This window comes from Eleginops maclovinus, chromosome 3 (genome assembly GCF_036324505.1).
Source record: "Eleginops maclovinus isolate JMC-PN-2008 ecotype Puerto Natales chromosome 3, JC_Emac_rtc_rv5, whole genome shotgun sequence".
NCBI lineage: Eukaryota > Metazoa > Chordata > Actinopteri > Perciformes > Eleginopidae > Eleginops > Eleginops maclovinus.
Window position 1 is genome coordinate 12,207,102 of NC_086351.1, and position 21,637 is coordinate 12,228,738.

The 21,637-nt window shown below is 39.5% G+C and overlaps 3 protein-coding genes across 3 annotated transcripts; all 3 read left to right on the top strand.

Moving 5' to 3' along the window:
- The first annotated feature begins 435 nt into the window (after positions 1-435).
- On the top strand, positions 436-6,500 carry LOC134862075 (metalloreductase STEAP4-like). The gene is made up of 10 exons (XM_063879760.1): positions 436-1,027; positions 1,425-1,532; positions 1,622-1,692; positions 1,815-1,902; positions 2,905-3,183; positions 3,280-3,374; positions 3,467-3,577; positions 3,791-3,833; positions 4,012-4,176; positions 5,671-6,500. The coding sequence occupies exons 1-10, from the start codon at positions 809-811 to the stop codon at positions 5,926-5,928; spliced, it is 1,437 nt and encodes a 478-aa protein (XP_063735830.1). The 5' UTR covers positions 436-808; the 3' UTR covers positions 5,929-6,500.
- Positions 6,501-10,158: 3,658 nt separating this feature from the next.
- Positions 10,159-12,234, top strand: LOC134862077 (C-reactive protein-like). The gene is made up of 5 exons (XM_063879763.1): positions 10,159-10,271; positions 10,473-10,527; positions 11,186-11,288; positions 11,382-11,676; positions 11,814-12,234. The coding sequence occupies exons 2-5, from the start codon at positions 10,473-10,475 to the stop codon at positions 12,030-12,032; spliced, it is 672 nt and encodes a 223-aa protein (XP_063735833.1). The 5' UTR covers positions 10,159-10,271; the 3' UTR covers positions 12,033-12,234.
- A 7,269-nt stretch (positions 12,235-19,503) lies between these two features.
- LOC134862076 (C-reactive protein-like) lies at positions 19,504-21,347 on the top strand. Its single transcript, XM_063879762.1, has 5 exons — positions 19,504-19,615; positions 19,761-19,815; positions 20,182-20,284; positions 20,381-20,672; positions 20,852-21,347. Exons 2-5 carry the CDS (start codon positions 19,761-19,763, stop codon positions 21,080-21,082), a joined length of 681 nt encoding a protein of 226 aa, XP_063735832.1. The 5' UTR covers positions 19,504-19,615; the 3' UTR covers positions 21,083-21,347.
- The last annotated feature ends 290 nt before the right edge of the window (positions 21,348-21,637 follow it).

Genomic DNA, 21,637 nt, shown 5'->3' on the forward strand with positions numbered 1-21,637 from the left:
TTGGGAGCATTCCAGCACATTGTGTTTGCATACCGTGACCCAGACTCTGTCCAGGAAAGTGTTTTTGTAGAAAACCTAAAGTTATTGAACCTAATCTAGGAAACTGGTTTAATAGAGTTTTTATCACTTTTTTAAAATTATGCGTAAATGCCTTAACCCGCAATACTGGTCTTGGAGCTACTGACATAAGATAAGGTTTTATATGTGCAATTCTTTTTTTGTCCCCACATTAACTAGAACTTTCACTAATTTGTGTCTCAATGTGTGTAGACATAGCAAACATTTTGTGAAAGATTGGCAAGCTGTAAGGATTTAAGTTTTGTTTTTCCAGTGTTGCATAATCTGCCACAGATGATCCAATGATTTACCAGAAAAAGGCCAAAGTTGCAACTGTGCCATAACATTTCCCAGCCTCCTACAAACACAGAGTCTGTACAGAGAAATCTTTCCCTGACACCCGTGCCAGCAGGGACACATACCTCCCACCTTCTGCCATGGAGTTTCCCAGTTTGGAAAGACCTTACCCTCAGGAATGGGAGGGGATGGGCCAATACAAAACTGACTAAAGCTAGAAATATCTTTCAGTCTTTAGAGTAATCAGCAAGAAGAGCAGGCTTGAGGGGCAGACACTTCATTTGCTGACACTCTTTTCCAGATGCAGCAATAATAGCTATTATTTTGAAGACTATTTTTTTCTTACATCTGCCTTGACACTGGACACATTTAACGTCTTCACAGAACAGTTGGTTGAGTGTTTTGTTCTGTCAGAACCACAGGAAATATCATCACTTTGTGTCAGACTGTGGCCATGTCGGTTGACATCAGCGAGTTAAAGGAGGTGAAGCCAGAGAGTATGTTGCTGTGTCCCCTGAGCACCACAGCTGCCCCTGAGCAGAAGCTGCTGTGTATCTTCGGGACCGGGGACCTTGGGCGATCTCTGGGCCAGCGTCTGCTGCAGTCTGGCTACAGGGTGGTGTATGGCAGCCGCAGACCTCACAGCTGTGGCCCCTTGCCTCGGGGAACTAAGGTACAACACATTGCATGACGTCTTCACAAACTCCGGATCAACTTTTCTTCCAACTCCTTTTTGATGTTTGTTGTGGTTGTAATCGGCAGCTGATACTTCTGGAAATGTGTTGCATGATGGTCCTAAACCAACTCCAATAACTTTGTTGATAAATGTCGAACAAGTGCGTACACAATTTCGGTAATAAATTTTTTTTTAATTGTCAGGTTTTGAGTGTTAAATAAGCTGATCAAAGTCACTGAAATTGTGTGTGTTCACGTCAGTCTGCACATGTTGCTTTGATTAGAGTTCATCTGATCATCCACTGAACTGAGCATGTTGTTAATAATACTAATATTAAGTGTGTTTCATCATGAAATGGCCATCCATGACAATAATGTTTGTGTGTGATGTGCAGGCGCTGAACCACGAGGCAGCAGCCCTGTCAGCCGCTCTGGTCTTTGTTTGTGTTCACAGAGAAAATTATGACTTCATGGAGGCACTTGCACCTCAGCTCAAGGGAAAGGTAACTTGTTGCTCAGTCAGATGCCTGTGTTTCAGCAGTTGGTCAATTTCTGACTTTTAATCCACTCTGCCATTTACATCGATTGGAAGGTGCTGGTGGACGTCAGCAACAACCTCAAGAAGAATCTATACCCAGAGTCCAATGCTGAGTATCTGCAGAGGTGAGTGGGAAAACAGGCAATAATATAATTACCTCAAATATTGGGAACTCATGGATCATGTGGTTTGAATCACCAACAACCAGTGGCACATGAAGCGAAACAGTTTGTTGTTTGTTGTCCAGGCTGATCCCTGGAGCTCACGTGGTGAAGGCTTTTAACACCCTGTCTGCCTGGTCCCTGCAGAACGGACCCTCGGATGCTAACAGACAGGTAGTGAATGTGTTGTGATGTTGTTAAAACAATATTTTGGGTGCTTGTTTGTGGTGGATTTGACACATGCAAAAATTGTAAAAGCATCTTTTTCTGCTTTTCAGGAACATTTTTTCTGTGATAGCGACATGTCTCATCTTGGATACAAACTGTTATCAAATATTTTATTTCTTCCCCCTGCAGAACTACAAGCATTTTATAATTGTAGGATGTCTCCGCACAGTGGGGCGTTGATCAATAACTTACAAATAATTGTCTCTTTCACAACGGAAAGCATTTCAGTCCAAATTATATTATTAACTCATTTTGAAGTTTCAATCAAACAAAATTCAAGTTAAAGAAGGCAAATCTGAGGAGCCAGCCTCGTGTCTTTGCTATGAATGCCATCTCTGATGTATCCTTGAATCAATTAACTCAACAGTCTCTCTTAGATCTAAGCTCACCATGCTTTGCACACTCGCTCTGTACTGCAGCATATGTGGGTTTTTCAGTTTCATTTTGATCTTGTTGCACAATCCCAGAGGATGGTAAAAACCACACTTTGTCTATGTGTTGTGTGTGTGTGTGTGTGTGTGTGTGTGTGTGTGTGTGTGTGTGTGTGTGTGTGTGTGTGTGTGTGTGTGTGTGTGTGTGTGTGTGTGTGTGTGTGTGTGTGTGTGTGTGTGTGTGTGTGTGTGTGTGTGTGTGTGTTGTGGGGGTGTATGTTTATGTATGTTTGAGTTGGTGTATTTGGAGCACAATCGGCATAATCACATTTGTGTTGACTGAGAACTGTTGTTAGTTTTTACCTGCTTTATCAAGCTAAATTTAGTATTTCATTTTGAAAGCTTCTCCAAGTACTTTAATGTTTAATCCTCTGGAGTCAAAACCATCCTTTCATCATTGCGTGTGCAAATACATGAACATAAATGCATAAACATGAAATAATAAAGACTAATATACTGCTAACATGGGCCATTTCAAGTGTTTTTAAAAACCATGGGTTGTTTTTATTTGCTCCAGGTGTACCTGTGTGGGAACAGTGTCCAGGCAAAGCAGGCAGTAGAAGAGATAACCACCAAACTGGGTTTTGCTGCTCTGGATAAAGGGACTCTGTCAGCAGCCGGAGAGCTAGAGGACTTCCCTCTACAGCTGTTCCCAGAGTGGAGGCTGCCTCTACGCGTGGCTGTCGGTCTCACCGCCTTCTTCTTCTTCTACTTACTTATAAGAGAGGTCATTTACGGATATGTTGACCAAGGGAAAGACATCTCCTATAGAATCATGGTGTCCCTGGCCAACAGGGTAAAGATTTGTTGGTGTTCGTCCTTGAAAGTAACTTTCAGTGGGGCAGGTTTTTTCTTAAAATAACCACTTCTCTGTTAATCCTCCATCTTTCAGGTGTTTCCCATTGTGTCTCTCATCATGTTGTCTCTGTGTTATGTGCCTGGTGTCATAGCTGCTTTCCTTCAGCTCTACAGAAGAACCAAGTACAGGTATGAAATAAAATAAGAATGGGTTCACTGTAATTCAGTGCCTGATAAGATTATGTCCAATATATTTTAATCCTACAGTTTGCTTGTTTTAGGCGTTTTCCTGACTGGTTGGATCGCTGGATGCTGTGCAGGAAACAGATGGGACTGATAGCACTTGGCTTTGCTTTTCTACATGTTTTTTACACTCTCATCATCCCCATAAGGTATATAAGAGGTTGGACTGATACTCTTTTTGTTAAATAAACTGTGCTTACACATTCTGGTTGTAAAAGCAAAACAAATAATGACAACTTGAATTTAGAGGATGACATTAAGTATATGTAGACCATATGTTTGGGTTTTGTTCCGGTTACTCACTAGATGGAGTCAGGCCTCATGATTTTTTATCCACATATTTTTGTCACTATCTTCCACAGATATAATGTGAGATTCAAGATTGCTGCAATGACCATCTCAAAGGTAAGACTATAGCTATAAAATAAGCGTGTCGTTAAATCTAAAGCTTTGTGTTTGCATCAAAAAGTACTTATTGATATACAACAACAACATCAGATGATTTTCCATGATGCTGTTCTGTTTTAGAACAGAAATGATATAACTATACACATCGCTCTTTCTTATTAACTTTCCCTTTAAGATCAAGGAAAACAGAACGTCAGAGTTTGACACCACAATGGCATGGCGTGCAGACTCTTACTACTCTATGGGGATTCTGGGATTTGGCCTGTATGTCCTGTTGGGAATAAGCTCTCTTCCCTCCGTCAGCAATGCTCTCAGCTGGAGAGAGTTCAGCTTCATACAGGTGGATACTGGCATGTTTGTCTGAGTCATATGATGTGTGGGTATCTGGATGTGTTGTTGAGCTTCAGTGTGTCAACACATGTGGAAGTGAAATATACAGAAACCCCTTTCAGCTGTGCAGGAGGCTTCACAGCTGCCAAAATGTGCCTGAATTCTGCATCCTGTTTACTCAGTGAAAACACTGGTGGTTAAACTGGTGGAATGTGGTTTTTTTATTGAGAGTTTCCGGTGGTGCTGGCCCCGTGGTCTCCCAAGTAATCTGTCTAACAGCTTTTCCCTAGCTGTGTGTGTTTTTACAATATCTTCAAATAACCGATGCAAACATTTTTCCTGTAAACCTAATATGACAAAGGTTTCTAGTGTATTCTGTCACATCTTCAAAACTTGATCAGCAAAAAAAAAAAGGTACACAGTACTGTACACTTTCCAATTGCCTTTGCACTTAAATGTAACACCACTAATTTAATTTAAAAACATCACACCATTTGTTGCCAAGAGATTTGGCACTCACAGTCCACATAAAGAAATCTTGAATGAATGAAAACTAGCACATTGTTTGTTATTTTAGACTCCTTTTGATGATATTTCATGAGCCAGCTTCTGATAAAACGACTAAACAAGCTCATTGGGAAATATAATTTGAGACAACTGATTGTCTCACCTCTACACTGTGCCCTTGAAAAGCTGCAAATGACAACCAGATTGATGATTCAGTTAACACAGAGATACATGCTCATAATATTAAATAGGCTAGGTTGGTATCCACACACAATTTGCCCACTGGAAGTAGAAATAGGTGTGAAATTGTGTACATTTACAGAGAAGCTACTGGACTTTTAAAGTGTGATGATACAGGCAGAAAAAATAACTGCAACAGTAACACATCATGTATATTAGCCAAGATTCAAGCTATGAGTGATGAGGACGATTCTGTGCTTCAGCTCCAATGGAAAACAGTGAGGCCAGATAACTTCTCATTTGAATTAATCTGCTGAAAGCATGTTGGTGATATTTCCATCCTTCCCTACCGCTGTGATTGTTTTTTTTTAATTAAGTTTACCTTTTCTCACACTTTGACCAATCAAAAATGAAATCAGCCAAACCATAAGCAGCAATCGCATTCATAAATGTAACTGGGTCATGTCAAGCTCATTTTCTCATTCCACATCCCTCCCTTTACTCCAACCCAAATTAGAGCAGTGCTTTAAATGTTAAGTTATTCATCAAATGTAATTTGGGGGGCATACATCATCCTTCCCCACAGTCTTTAGGTTCAGATCATTTGTGTGGAATGAATCTAAGCGCCTGTGAATGTATGCACCTTCTACAGTGGTTGAATGATATTTATTTATGTAACATTTATGCACAAAGCAGATGTGTATGTCAAACACTTATATGTGTAATGATCAGAGCCTATTACACAATGATGACTTCTATGTTTGTTATGGTAAATATGTGAATCTGTAAATATCTAACTGGTTTTTCTCTCTTCTAGTCCAAGCTGGGATACCTGACGGTGTTCTTCTGTACCTTTCATACTTACCTGTACGGGTGGGACAGGTTCCTTCATTCCTATTCGTACAAATGGTTCACTCCTCCAGGCTTCCTCCTATCTCTGGTGGTGCCCTCTGTGTTGATTGTGCTCAAGCTGCTGCTCCTCTTACCCTGCGTGGACCGCAACCTCACACGCATTCGACAGGGCTGGGAGAGAACTGATCCAGAAGACGGCAGTGATAAAGCACTGCTAACTTAGAGACAATCACAATAACAGACACAAAAAATTGGAATGCAGAAGAACACAAAGACATCACATTGAAAGTCCTTTCAAAGCGTTATCATCAGGTAACCCTGGCTCATTGTTCTGGAGGTTATGGATCCAGACTGTACAATTGAAACTATTGTTCTGCTCATGATTGAAACTCCTTTCGGTCTCTCTTCATCTGATCATCTTTGAATTGTTCCATTTTGTCCATTTTGTTTCTCAATAGCACTGGGAAGGCTTTCATTAGTTAAACAAATACCTTGAACACTAGACAATCACAGACAGACACATAAAAGCAGCCTTGCAACTTTTCAACAAGATAGTTAAATGTCTGTACTTTATCCTTGTAAATCTAGGGAGTGGGTCCAACTTTAATTATTATACCTCCTACAGTAAGTTCTTATCAACCTTTATCAAGAGTATATAGTGGCTCATGTATATTGTATTTGCTTTGTATCTTTTTTTTTGGCATATTTGAATTGTTTGATCTATTGTTATTCATATTAATGTTTCTATATGTCAGCTGTAACCACATTTTAATAAACTAAGGTGCAACCCAACAACATTGTTTTGTGTCTCTTTCTCCCTCCCGTATGTACCTCATTCTGTCTGAAAGCTCACTCAAACTCTGAGGGTTTTTCCCTGCTGACTCGAGTGTGCTCTGTCTAGTCGTCCTGGTCGGATCCCTCTCCAGGGTTCTTCCGGCTGAGCTGATGCTGTTCTCCAGGAAACATTCGCTTTGAGCTGCAGGCTTCTCCCCAGTCACTCCAGGATCTCATCACATCAGTGGAGAGAGGAGCGTGCAGACTCCTCCATTACTGACGTCCTCTGCAGAGAGGATACACTAGGAGGATGCTACAGCACAGATAGGCCTTTGATGGTGTGTTGCATTGATTTATAGTAGTTTATCATGACAGGAGAGAAGAGAGCAGAGAACTGAGGACTGGCTGTTTTTAGTTACACATGATCAAGCATCCATCTATAAAATTAGTAAAGGGGGCATGCACCATTGTTGAGTCACATTCATGATCTATGCATTCAAAACACAGGGCACACAAACATACATCTGTGATGCAGAAAGACAGGAGGGAAAAAGGGAAGGAAGTAAAGATGCTAAATATATATTTTTCATATTGTTGATTCCCCTTCTAAAAACAATTGAAATTGGAAAATGTGGAAATATATGGTTATGATACATTTTTGTAAGCCATGTTTCAAAGTGTTTTCCCACTAAATGAAACGCCTGGACAGAACCGGTTGCTATTGGATTTTACAGTGGAAAGTCAAGTCGTACTTGTGTATACAGTATGAATTGAAGGAGTTTGAAGAGTCAAAAATGGTCAAAGGTACACGTTTTTTTTTTTAGGTTGGTTAACATTAAACTGCCGTAAACATTATGGATTATTCAGTGCAAACTGACATTATTATCAGATGTGGTTAACCTTGCAACATAGCTTACAATTTCACGCTTAAAGTATCTGAATCTACTCAACTCACCCACCTTGGTGCAATAAAGGAAAACACCAAGCAAGTGCAGGGAAATTGGCTATGGCCCAGTGAAAATTGCGTTGCGACTGATTTCGTCGATTACTGCAACAACAGAAAATACCATAGCATGGAAAATGAATAACTAATAGGCTTGATGTTCCCAGTGTAAAGTCATCTGAAAATAAGCATTAAGGCATTCAAACTACAACAACAATGGTTGTTTAAGAATTATGATTGTTCTCTACAAGACAAAGTTATGGAATTGCGTCATTTATATATTTAGATTGATCTTAATGAAAAAACTACAAGGCAGAAATGTAAATTTTGAGAATATTTCATGTAGAGAAAAAAACAAAAGGTAATAAATGGTGTCACTTACATATATGATAATGTGCAATCACAATATAACTATTTCAACATCCATCCATCCATCCATTTTCTCCCGCTTTTCCGTCAGGGTCGCGGAGGTAACAGCTCCAGCAGAGAGCCCCAAACTTTCCTTTCCCTGGCCACATCAACCAGCTCTGACTGGGGGATTCCAAGGCGCTCCCAGGCCACCGAAGAGATATAATCCCTCCACCTGGTCCTAGGTCTACCCCTCGGTCTCTTCCCAGATCGACGTGCCTGGAACACCTCCCTAGGGAGGCGCCCAGGTGGCATCCTCACTAGGTGCCCGAACCACCTCAACTGGCTCCTTTCACCGCGAAGGAGCAGCGGTTCTATTCCGAGTCCCTCCCGGATGACTGAACTTCTCACCTTATCCCTAAGGGAGATGCCAGCCACCCTGTGGAGAAATCCCATTTCGGCCGCTTGTATCCGCGATCTCGTTCTTTCGGTCATAACCCATCCTTCATGACCATAGGTGAGGGTAGGAACAAAGATGGCCCGGTAGACAGAGAGCTTTGCCTTCTGGCTCAGCTCTCTTTTCGTCACAACGGTGCGGTAAAGCGACTGCAGTACCGCTCCTGCTGCTCCGATTCTCTGGCCTATCTCACGCTCCATTGTTCCCTCACTCGAGAACAAGACCCCGAGATACTTGAACTCCTTCACTTGGGGTAAGGCTTCATTCCCTACCTGGAGTGGACAATCCATCGGTTTCCTGCTGAGAACCATGGCCTCAGATTTGGAGGTGCTGATCCTCATCCCAGCCGCTTCACACTCGGCCGCGAACCGATCCAGTGAGTGCTGAAGGTCACAGACCGATGAAGCCATTAGGACCACATCATCTGCAAAAAGCAGTGGTGCAATCCTTAGCCCACCGAACTGCAAACCCCCTCCCCCACGACTACGCCTCGAAATCCTGTCCATGAATATCACAAACAGGATTGGTGACAAAGCGCAGCCCTGGCGGAGGCCAACCCTCACCGGAAATCGGTCCGACGTGCTGCCGAGGACCCGGACACAGCTCTCGCTTTGAGAGTACAGAGATTGGATGGCCCTGAGCAGAGACCCCCTCACCCCATACTCCCGCAGCACCTCCCACAGTATCTCCCTGGGAACCCGGTCATACGCCTTCTCCAAATCCACAAAGCACATGTAGACCGGATGAGCGTACTCCCAGGCCCCCTCCAGGATCCTTGCGAGAGTAAAAAGCTGGTCCGAAGTTCCACGACCAGGACGAAAACCGCATTGTTCCTCTTCAATCTGAGGTTCGACAATCGGCCGGACCCTGGTTCAATGTCCCCAGCCTCCACAGGGATGCCTGAAAAGCTCCGCCGGAGGTGTGAGTTGAAGGCCTCCTGGACATGGGACTCCTCCAGACGTTCCCAGTTCACCCGCACTACATGTTTGGGCTTACCAGGTCTGTCCAGAGGCTTCCCCCGCCACTCGACCCAACTCACCACCAGAAGGTGATCAGTTAACAACTCCGCCCCTCTCTTCACCCGAGTGTCCAAAACATGCGGCCTCAGGTCCGATGATACGATAACAAAATCGATCATGGACTCTGCCTAGGGTGCTCTGGTACCACGTACACTTATGAGCATCCTTATGTTCGAACATGGTGTTTGTTATGGCCAATCCATGACTAGCACAGAAGTCCAGTAGCAAACCACCACTCCGGTTCAGATCAGGGGGGCCGTTCCTCCCAATCACGCCCCTCCAAGTGTCTCCATCATTGCCCACGTGTGCGTTGAAGTCTCCCAGCAAGACTAAGGAGTCCCCTTCAGGAGCCCGATACAGGACTTCTTTCAGGGTCTCCAAGAAGGCCGAATACTCTGAACTGCTGTTTGGTGCATAAGCACACACAACAGTCAGAGTTTTCCCCCCCATGACCCGCAGGCGTAGGGAGGCGACCCTCTCGTCCACTGGGGTAAACTCCAACAAAGCGGCACTCAACCGGGGGCTTGTGAGTGTCCCCACACCCGCTCGGCGCCTCACACCTTGGGCAACTTCGGAGAAGAATAGAGTCCAACCCTTATCCAGAAGTAAGGTTCCAGAACCGACGCTGTGCGTAGAGGTGAGCCCCACCAGATCCAACTGGTAACGCTCCACCTCCCGCACAAGCTCCGGCTCCTTCCCCCCAGAGAGGTGACATTCCACGTCCCCAAAGCCAACTTCTGTCGCCTGAGTCTGGTCCGTCGAGACCCTCTGCTTTCATTGCCACCCTTCTGGCAGCGCACCCGACCCCATCGTTGTTTCCCGTAGGTGGTCCACCACGATAAGGTGCTGGTTCTCGGAAAGGCAATTAATTATGTTGATTCAGCAAAAAGGACTCTAAGGCCAAAAAAAGCAGAAGTTGATTAAGGAAGGAAACAGAGAAATACAGGGACAGAAATGGGGAAGCACGGAGTGCACAAATCTCAGAATCGTACTCATGCTGAACACATCAACACATAGATTCAAAGGTAAGATTGACACATGCCAAAGGGCAAACTAAAGGAATTTATATTTGCCAACTTTATTGTTTGTGTGGGCAGTCCAAGATAAATCAGATGGAAATAATTTGTATTTTTTGGAAGACAGTGTTACTATAAACTCATAAGTGCTTTTTTAATTGAAATAAATAAAGATTGTTTTTTTCATGGTATCTTTTGTCTTTCAATTAGATGATGTTTTTGCTGCTGTCGCTGATGTTGGCATCATGTGCTGCAAGTCCTCAAGGTAAAACATAATCTTTAATTAAAAGATGGAATACCAAAATTAAATATAGGAGTTTGTAGCACTCTGTGGCCGTTTACTTTTAATACACCAACAGAAAAATAGCCATCAGAGTATAATGTTTTAATATAAATATAATAGTATTGTGATTTCACAACTGACTTTCAATCAGAGACTTATTACTCCATTTAATTTTATAAGAATGAGTGAAACAGAAATAGAAACTGGATGAAACAACAACAAACCAAAATGCTATAAGTGGATGTTCAAAAATGAACCATTAGTGTCCGAAGCTGTCGTCTTACTGTCAGCAAATGATTTCACATATGAATTCAGAATCTGTTTATAGTCTTCAATTTACCATTAGTAGTCTCTCTCTTTTTAAAGGTTTTTCTAAGTTTTAAGCATCTCAAATGTACTTCCTCAAAGTTGCCTCATTATTTTGAATGATGCAATCGCCCTGATTTCCTGTAAGGTGACTTTCATAGAAATAAAAATAAAATGTATGAAATTCATCCAGTGTTGTGTTTGAGTACAATTTATGTATTCAAATATTTACACTGATAATGTATAATGTACTCAGTCAACTTCTAGCTTTAACTTTTTGCTGGAAAAGATGAAAAAAAAAAAGGTAATTCTACACGTTTCCTCCCTGTGTTAGATCTTTCAGGTAAAATGTTTAACTTCCCACAACAAACCAAGACTGCTCATGTGAAGCTGACAACATCACGTGTGACTTTGACCTCTGCAACCCTCTGCCACAGGTAACACTGAATTCACAAAATGCATAAATCAATCCACTGAGTTTTTGACTGTTAAATGTATGATGCATTATGATGTCTATTTGATGCCTACAGGTCCTTCACAGACCTCAAACGAGACCACGCCCTATTGTCTATGTCCACACAGTCTCAATCCAATGCCTTTTTGATCTTCTGGGATAATGCACATAAGGAGATGGAGCATCATGTCATTGATCAAAAGATCGAATATGGATGGTGTGACTACAAGCCAAACACGTGGCACTCTATTTGCACAACATGGGACTCTACGTCTGGAATAGCGCAGCTATGGTTTGATGGACAACCTTCCAGCAGGAGATTTATCACCACTGGAACAATCAGTGGAACCACAATAACTGTGTTAGGACAGGTACTTTAATTTTGTTTATACTGATACTGTATATCCTAATGTTTGACTTGTTGTGTTTCTTTAGTCTACAGAGTTCAATTAAAATATTATACAATTAAGCTTTAATCGACTTTCTCTTAAACCTCTGTAATCTGCAGGAGCAGGATGTCCATGGTGGGGGGTTCGACTTACAGCAGTCTTTTGTTGGCATGATGTCTGATGTCCACATGTGGGACTACACCCTCTCCGCCTGTGAGATCCAGAAGTACATGGATGAACTAAACTTCACTCCGGGGAATGTGCTCAACTGGAGCGCTCTGGAGTTCCAGATCATCGGAAGAGTGCTGATAGAAAATAAACAAATGACCTGTCACTAAAGAACTGTCACTGTAAAGATTGAAAAAGTGAATGCTTTTATGTATGATCAAACGTAATGAAGTCAACATGTTAAAGAGTTTTTGATGGTTCAGATAATCTTTTCCTGTGTGCACAAAACATTACTTCAAGTTTCAGCTCAGTCTACAACCATGTTTCTGTAGTCTTTTGACACCATATTTTTCAATAAATGTGTCCTTCAAACGCCAGTGTGGAGATAATCAATTATTATTCTGACCCCCAGCAACGCATATAGGGCTCAAGTAAGAAATGGACCGAAATGCACAAATCATAGCAAGTTATTTTGTTGGTTACTTTGTCGTGGCTCAGTCACAGGAAAGCAAAAGGATATGGTATGAGAAATATGTTTGAGTGCTATCAGAATACCTCAGAATACCTTTAATAGTCCCACAGAAAGGACATTTGCAAGACAAGACAGGAAACATAGTTACAGAGGCAATGTTTCTGTATATTAGTGTCAAGATCCTTGTTTTGTGTTTATAGTTTCCTGTTTTATTTTGAAATGTTTTCCCACCGTTGTGTCTGGTGTAGTTTTACTTCCTGCCTTTGGTTTTCCTTATGTCTGATTGTTTCATTGTTGTCACCTGTTGCCTTGGTGTTTCTGCCTCCCCTTCCCAGCTGTGGCTTGTGTTGTGATTAGTGTCTTTGTATTCAGTCCTCCTTTCCCTTGTGTTCTTAGTCAGTTCGTTGTCATCCTTCATGTATCAAGTCAAGTGTTTTTCATGTCCTGGATATCCTGAACTTGTATTTTTGTTAAACAGCTTTTATAATAAAAGCTTGCTTTCGGTTTAAATTGGTATTTCACCTCCTTGTGCTGCACTTGGGTCCTAATTTCCCCCCAACCCTGACAATTAGGATGCAATAGGGAGAAGATTCAAGACTCAAAGGTTTTAATGTCGAATGCACATAAGCTATGGGAATGGCAATGAAAAACGTAAGTCCTGAGCTCCTCCACAATGCAACATAGTCATAAAAGACAAAACAATAAAACAAATTCAAATACAAAAATGAAATAAAATAGTGCACCTACGTATATACACGTAAATAAAATATGATATATACAAGAAGAGAATGTAAAACTAAACCTTGTATATAAAGATGAAATTAAATACTTTTACAGTGATAGATATTCAGATAAATAAATTATAGATGACAACAGATTAATGCTTATGGAGGCCCATTACAGAGCTCAGGCGTTTAGCAGTCTTATTGACTGTGGGATCAGATGGCAGCAGACAACAGTTTGTTACTGTGGTGATGGGGTGTCTTTTATAATCCTGTGTGCTTTCTCGCTGAGCTGCTGGGAGTAGAGGTCCTCCATGGATGGCAGCTTTGTCCTGGTGAGAAATGACAAATAAACTGATATGCTTGTGATAAGACATAAAAAAAATACAAACCTTTAGAAATGTAAAGATGTTTTGTTTAGCAGTCCTCTTAGATTACGTATGTCTTTCAACAATGAAATCTGCCATTGAGTTTTTGCAAAATGTATAGTCTAGTTTTTCAAAATATAAATACAATATCACACGAACACATGTGAACAGAGTGTCATCACGGCGTCTTTACCCAGCGATTAAACAAACCACCACTTTGCCCACAGCACATGTTTTGTAAAGTTCAGTGTTACGCCCCACTACTTATTTCTGTTTATAAAATAAAGGCAGAGATGCTGCTCCATGACTGCTGTATACATTACCCTGTGACAACTTCTTATAGAGATAATATTAGGCTGTTGAGCTGTCAGATTGTTTGAAAGGCCCCCTATTGGCCAAAAACTGATGAATAGAGTTTTAACAGCGTTTTCAATGTTATAATATAAAGTTGTGGCAGGGTGGTGTGTTTAAGTTTGGATTATAATAAATTGGGATAGAAGAACGACCACACCACCTGGAGACTTGCACCCCAGGATATAAACATAAAAAGGTCGGGACACATGTTCAGAACTGAGGGGCGGAGAAGTGTTTCAAAATAAAGTCATTTTTATCAAGTGCAAATCAAAAGACAAAAGGGAAACAAGGTTAAACAAAAAGGAATCTTACCTTAACCTTAAGTCCTTTATATGTTACAGGCCTATACTCAAATTCAAAAGTTTCTCCCAGTTCTTTGTTAAATCAAACACACTCCCACATGCACTGATTGTTCATGCACGTTATTCTATACAGAGAGATACCGGCAGTCTCTCCACTTGTAAAACTGTCCCATGGTGCTTGTTGAATAAACACTTTGAGAAGAAATGGACAGAGATTGAGCCTTTCAGTAAATCTTTAAATCATTAGCAGAAGTGAAACAACAACCGTTTCCACATCAAATTAGGATTCCTATAAGCTGTAAAACACATTGCTTTTGATTCTCCTGTTGAATCAATTTAGTATTTTGTTCTGCATACATATATGAACTCAAAAGTGTCTCTTGTGTTAAACTAGCAGATTTCTGATGAAATGTAGGGCAACAATTATCACAGTGTGCAATTAACTTGAACTTAATTCCTCTGGAGTTTGGCTGCTGTTTCTCTACATGAATTGGACACTTTTATCAGTAATTTACCCATCTAATTTGATTAAAACTGGCACAGATAATATGTAAACCACTCCACAGGAGTCACCCTAGAAATTAAATAATAATCGTTAAAGCTGGAAATAATTGGATGTCTTCATGTGATTTAATTAATGAATACTCTTGGTCTAGTAGTGGGAGTAGTGAGAGTTTGCATGTATTTAGTCATAAACTGAAGTATAGGACAATAAACAGTTACTGAAAAAATATTAATCTAAAAGCAAATCAAATAGGTGAGGAAAAATGTAAAATTGAAAAACTGGTTTTGTCAAATCAAAATATAAAATTAATAAAAAAATAAGCTGAAACGTCGATAATGTTAATGTTAACTCGCTTAAAATGTATTGAATTACACCGTGCTGTACACTGACAGTCACACTTTTTCATGTCAAGTCAATAATTGCTAGTGGTTCACAGAAGGTGCAGAATGATCCTTTAACAGAATGAAATGTACATTGATTAAACGGTGCGTGTCCTATATTAATATCTGAATAATGTACACTAGAAAAACCATTATAAGAGTTAGAATGAATATATGTAATACATAAATCTAGTGACTGAGGCTGCAAGGGAATGTGGTCGTCACTCAACCAGAAAGATGTGGGTTATTTGATCCACAACCCGAGCAGTCAACATGTCGATGTATCCTTTGGCAAGATACTTAACCGAGAGTTGCTCCCGAAGACCAACGGTGTATGAAAGTTAATTCCTAGAGCTGCTCTGAATTAATGGGTGTGAATGACTTACATAGTATCTAAAGCATTTTGAGGGATCGAAAAGACTGGATAAAGCAACATATAAGTACTGTCCATTTACCATTTAGTCCATGTGAGCAGTCTGTCCTTGTTGTACTAGAGATGAGTCCTGACTATCAGTAGAGACCTCTGTTGTTGGAACTTAAAGATTATAACTCACTCATACCACAATTATGAACCTGTTTGACGCTACAGGAGAAGAGCCAGCAGGTCATCAAAGTTATGGGATGTAATGTCTGGATACCATGAATCTTTGTACACATTTTCATTGTTGAGTTCTTTACTGTTTGTTATTCTCTTGTTCGTTTTTCATTTTTGTTGTGATAAGCTGCTCAAAGTCTATTTTGATAAGTCTAATATTAAACACCATAGAATGCCTACAAGGAAGGACAAAAGAAAAAAAACATGAAGCTAATAACCACAATAAGGAAGCAGCAGTCTAAAAGCAAATCAAATAGGTGATACAAAACTAATGAATAAAAAAAGGGTATGTACAATAACTGAACTGAAAAGTTTACAATAAGGTTCAGAGTTATCCTTAAACAGAATGAAATGCAAATTGATTATTTGTGTAATATCAGTGGGCCCATGATAATTGTTTTAGGACAGGTACAGTTTGAAGCACTTACAGGAATATTTCTGCATTATGGGAAATGCTGTGACTAGCTTTTTTTTTGCACAGAGTTGTATAAGAAGAATAACACCATAGTCATATAATAGATTGATAATGCTTTTCTAATCCAACTCGAAGTTCAGCAAATACATTTCCACAAATGTCAAATCCTCCCATCCTTGTGATTTGTTGTGTCTGCTCAAACTATACAAAACATCATAAAACAGAACATGGCTCTTGGCTTACATTTTTGCAAATTTACAGGAATTTGGAACAGGATTCTCATTTTTTTCAGAGCTCACTACAGAAGCACTTTAAGCTAAACCACTTTAAAAATATATCATTATCTCAAAGCTGTTATATTATCATCTTACAGGAGCAGGATACCTATGGTGGAGGCTTTGACAGTGCTCAGTCTTTTGTTGGCATGATGTCTGATGTCCACATGTGGGACCACGTCCTTTCCCCCTGCGAGATCCAAAACTACGTGCATCATCTAAACTTCCTCCTTGGGGACGTGCTCAGCTGGAACGAGCTGGAGTTCCAGATCATCGGAAGAGTGCTGATAGAAGAGAAACAAAAGATCGAGACCTGCTATTAAACCTTATGTGTAGAAAGTCAATAAACAATATGAAAACACAATCACTTAGAATAACATCAAATGTATTCAAATTAACTTTGAATACAGTTAAGAAACAAAGGATTTTTGAATCTATTATTGTTGTTTTTTTTAAATTTTGATAGATCATTGTATAACAATAATTCTGTTTGTGCTGTCATTATTAATTGTTTGATGTATTCACTTGATTTCATAATGTCAAACATCATCTATCCCATTCAAACTGCATTTCGCGAGTTAATCTGTTCATCTTTTTTCTTAAAATATTACTTTTGTTAGATACTGTAGATGTAAAATATGTTGTTCATTTTAGTTCTCTCTCAATGGTTTTATTTCAGGCAAGATATTCATATTTTTGTAGTACAGTTGTAGACTTGTATTGCGTTTAATGACATGTATAATAATACACCTGTATTAAAGCTTAACAAAACTAAGTAAGGAAATTGTAAAAAAAAAAAAGGTTTTATAAACACCGCAGATTCTTTAACCCAACTGTTGGTTATGTCAATTGCAGAGTTAAAACTTTATAACTCATTGACAATTTTTCCTTTTTTGAAGCAATGTTTAGTTGTGAGAAATACCTAAGATTTGGATGAAGTTATTACAAACATATAAGTGTGTTTTTGTATACAATCAAAATAATTTTATAAAACAGTATACATTTTACAATTCCGGGTAAATTGTCATAAAATGGGGACCATGATAATTGTCCTTGTCCTTTTTATTTCATTGTACAGTACATTTTCTTTGTTAGTTAATGAAATCAAGACTAAGATCAACAGCAGTTCTTTGGTAATAGGAGGATGATACAAAGCGAGAGGGTATAAGAGATTGCAGATTGTGTGTTCAGATAATGCTGTTAGATGCTAGATAACAGGAGGCCTTTCACTAAATGTTCTGCTTTGGGCAAAAAAGGGCGCTGCATATTTCTCTTGTAGCACCAGACTCTGTTATAGAGACAGCTGCTCCATCCCCCTAGTTGGCCTCCTCTGCAGCTCCATCATCTGATTCATTTCTGTTTTGTAATTATTAACTTTTCCTCTTATTCCACATCTGCCATGCTGCACCTGCCCACAAGTTGTCCCTACTGAGTTTGAAGTCACACATGGACCCTGCTGTTCGTTGTGTGCTTCCCATTGCACTGTATAACAGTAATATATCACAAAAGCTTAAGGTCCTACATGGGTGTTTTTTGTGTAATCCGTTGTGAACTTCTTTATTTCCCTAAATGATTTTGTCTTGATTTAGTTATTTTAATTGTTAAATATGTTGCATAAACATCCAGTACCTTTTACATTCTATAGTAACTAAAGCGCTATAAACTGGACGTCATTCAATGTCATATGGTTGATAAAACAGCATTTACTTCAAAACACACTTCCAGGTTGAATGATGATCGATTATGTTTTAAATGAGAGTAAAAGGACTTCTATTTTCTAGAAATCAAAATGCTTCAGTGCTTTATCTAAGATTTCCAGTATCACAGAAGGGACCATTTAAAACCTTGTTGATCATCACTTAACCCATGATCTCTGACCCTAACTTGCCAGCAGTTGGAGTTTTAAAAGGTTAAATCTGTATGTGTCCTTCCTCAGTAGCACTGCATCAACACATCTTCTACAAAAGAAAACTGTTTATTCATTTTTTGAATTCTAAACAAGCATTACCTGTTCATGTGGATTCTGTTTAAAACAGACTGTTCACAATGAAATAAATATTTTTAAAAAACAGATCAAAGTTTCAAATGCAATTAGACATCAAGAGGGAATGAGCAGCAGCGGTTTAAAACTCTCTCTCATTCATTGTGGTGCAAATCATCATGACACAGACATACTGAAAACGTAAGATCCCAACATGATATCCAATATAAATATAGAGCAAATTAGGGTGCTCTATATTGTATGCATTTCACGCTGATAGTTAAAGTGTTCATAGCAACTTCACAGCATTTTATTGTGAACTACGGGTTCCCTGGATATCTTAAACCATTGATAACAGCTCAACAAGGCTTGGCAGTTTTTTTTAATGTCAAGTATGTTTCCGAGGCCCAAACCAGCTCTCATTCCCCGAAGTGCCAGAACGGCTCGACTTACATTTCATCTGTCTTCTTCAGCCTAAAGGCACTTAATGTATTATATAAGCCTATGAATACGCTGGTACTGTTTGGATTGCTGCATCAGGTTCAGCAAGGCAAAGACTTTCACTGGGTGTAGAAACATGGGTGTGTTCTCCCCTCTTTTCAGATTCATATTTACTGTATGTATGCCTCATTTTTATTGTTTCAAGGGGATTTTCCTAGAATGTTTTATTGAATTTTTTATCTTAATTTGTTTGGCAGTTTATACAATTTCACAATCGCACTTTTTAATTCATTGTACAGTACATTTTTTGTTAGTTAATGGTTGTATCAGAAGCAATGTGAGTGGGGAAGTTCAATGGCTTAATATTAAGAGTAGTGGCTTATGGATACTCTATATTCCTACTTAATATCGGAGACTTTTGCAATATAAGTAACTTGATGTATTGTTATTTTATTTGCATCTTCCTAACTTCACAAATATAAACATATCTTCTTATAACTTTAAGGAACTTAAAGGACATTTCCAGTAACACTGTTTTAAGTTTTGGTAATAGGTTGGGAGTAGAAAGGTGTGTTACAGGTTGTCTCTCTTCATTCTTTACCAGGGCAGTGTCGGTTCTCCACACACACACACACACACACACACACACACACACACACACACACACACACACACACACACACACACACACACACACACACACACACACACACACACACACACACACACACACACACACACACACACACACACACACACACACTCACACACACACATAAGCACACGTGTGTATGAACAGTGTCCAAAGTCTTTGTTGTTATGAGGTGTGAACAAGGAAGCAGAATAAAAAAAATAGTTTCAATATTGAGAGGAATGAGGTTGCAATGAGGGTATAAAGCTCACTCAGATTCACTGTCCACAACCTCCTGACACAGACTTAAAGGTACGATCATAGCATGATATCCGATGCAATATAGAGCATATTTGAATGTGACAGAATATTACGCAAGTTAATAGCAACACAACAGCATTTAATTTTGTGGACGTAAACTACCATTTTCTTTGTCATCTCGTTTTATTTCTATCAGATGGAATTTGTGCTTCTCCTGCTGATGGTGACAGCATGTGCTGCTATAACTCAAGGTAAAATGAAATATATATTCTTTATATATCAGAGGTAAAACATAAGGGAATTTTAAAGTCGAGCACGTGCTGTACACAGTATGTGTGTGTGTGTGTGTGTGTGTGTGTGTGTGTGTGTGTGTGTGTGTGTGTGTGTGTGTGTGTGTGTGTGTGTGTGTGTGCATATGCATATGCAATGGTGTAAAACATACTGTAAAAAACATTAACCTTAACAACCTTTTATTACATTCCAACTCGACATAGGGGTTGTAACCACATGAACTGTTTTCTAACAGTATCTATTTAGGGGCACTTTGTGCTCAATAATGTATTTCTTCATTGTAAAACATTCAAAAAGCATTTCACTTTTCCCCTTTTTCTTTGTAGATCTGTCTGGTAAAATGTTTACCTTCCCTCAGGAATCCAACACAGCCTATGTGACACTGTTTCCAAGCAGACAGTATTTCCATGCTATAACTGTCTGTCTCAGGTAATGTTTAAAGTGCAAAGTGAATGAACTAACCAAGTATCTGTTTAGTATAACTGAAAATTATTGTATTGATTTTTTTTCTTTCAATTCCTGCAGGACAATTACAGACCTCAAAAGGACCCACGTCCTTTTCTCTCTCTCTTCCCCACCCTCTGATCCGAATGCCTTTCTCATTATTAAGCCTGAATCTGATGGGATTGCCCTCAATGTCCATGGTAAAGAGGAAATACTTGGGGCAGAGGACTACAAAGTGAACACATGGCACTCAATATGTTCTACATGGGACTCTGTGACTGGCGTGGTGCAGCTGTGGCTAGACAACAAGCCATCCATTAGGAAATATGTTGGTGGAGGAATAATCACAAATCCTCTTATTATCATAGGACAGGTACGTAATGGATAAGGAAAAGAGGAATGTCTCTTGATTGGTTATATTCTGTATTGACTGTGAAAGAAAACATTTACAGCATTGATGTGTTTTTTCACAGCTCACTACAGAAGCACTTTAAGCTAAACCACTTTAAAAATATATCATTATCTCAAAGCTGTTATCTTATTATTTTACAGGAGCAGGATACGCATGGTGGAGGCTTTGACACCAAGCAGTCATTCGTTGGCATGATGTCTGATGTCCACATGTGGGACTACACCCTCTCCGCCTGTGAGATCCAGGATTACATGGATGACAGAAACCCAACTCCAGGTAATGCAATCAACTGGAAGGCGCTAAACTACACACCCAATGGACGAGTGCTGAAAGAAGACAAACAACTGGCCTGTCATATACAGTGTAAATAGAAACAAATATATAAATGTCATACTCCTTACAAGGCTTTTTCTGTTGAGTATGAAGTTCAAACACCATGTTAACCTGAATAGTGGCATTTATCAGCTCGATCAGCACAATAACCTCATTTCTCACCACCATCTTAAATGTGTGTGTTTCATTTTCATATCAAAGCTGCAAGTTGTTATTTGTAATGATATAACTTTTGTCTGTCATGTTTGCTGAAACTTGTATGATGGTCTTCCTGAAAGTTCATTGAAAATGGCACATGCTGCAGTCCTGTCTCATGTCCGTCATTCTGACATAATCTTTTTTTATTTTTTGCATTTATCTCATAGTTTTGACATTTGTTTATGCTATGATGGTCGTATCAGAATCAATGTTAATACACAAGTTCAATGCCTAGACCTAAAGGCAAGGCAAGAGAAGTTTGTTTATTTAGCAGCTTTCAACACAAAGCAATTCAAAGTGCTTTACAACATTAAGAGACATTAAGAGCATTAAGAAATAGTGTAGCAGAAACACATTATAAAATGGCATTAAAAAGCAAAGATAATAAAATACAC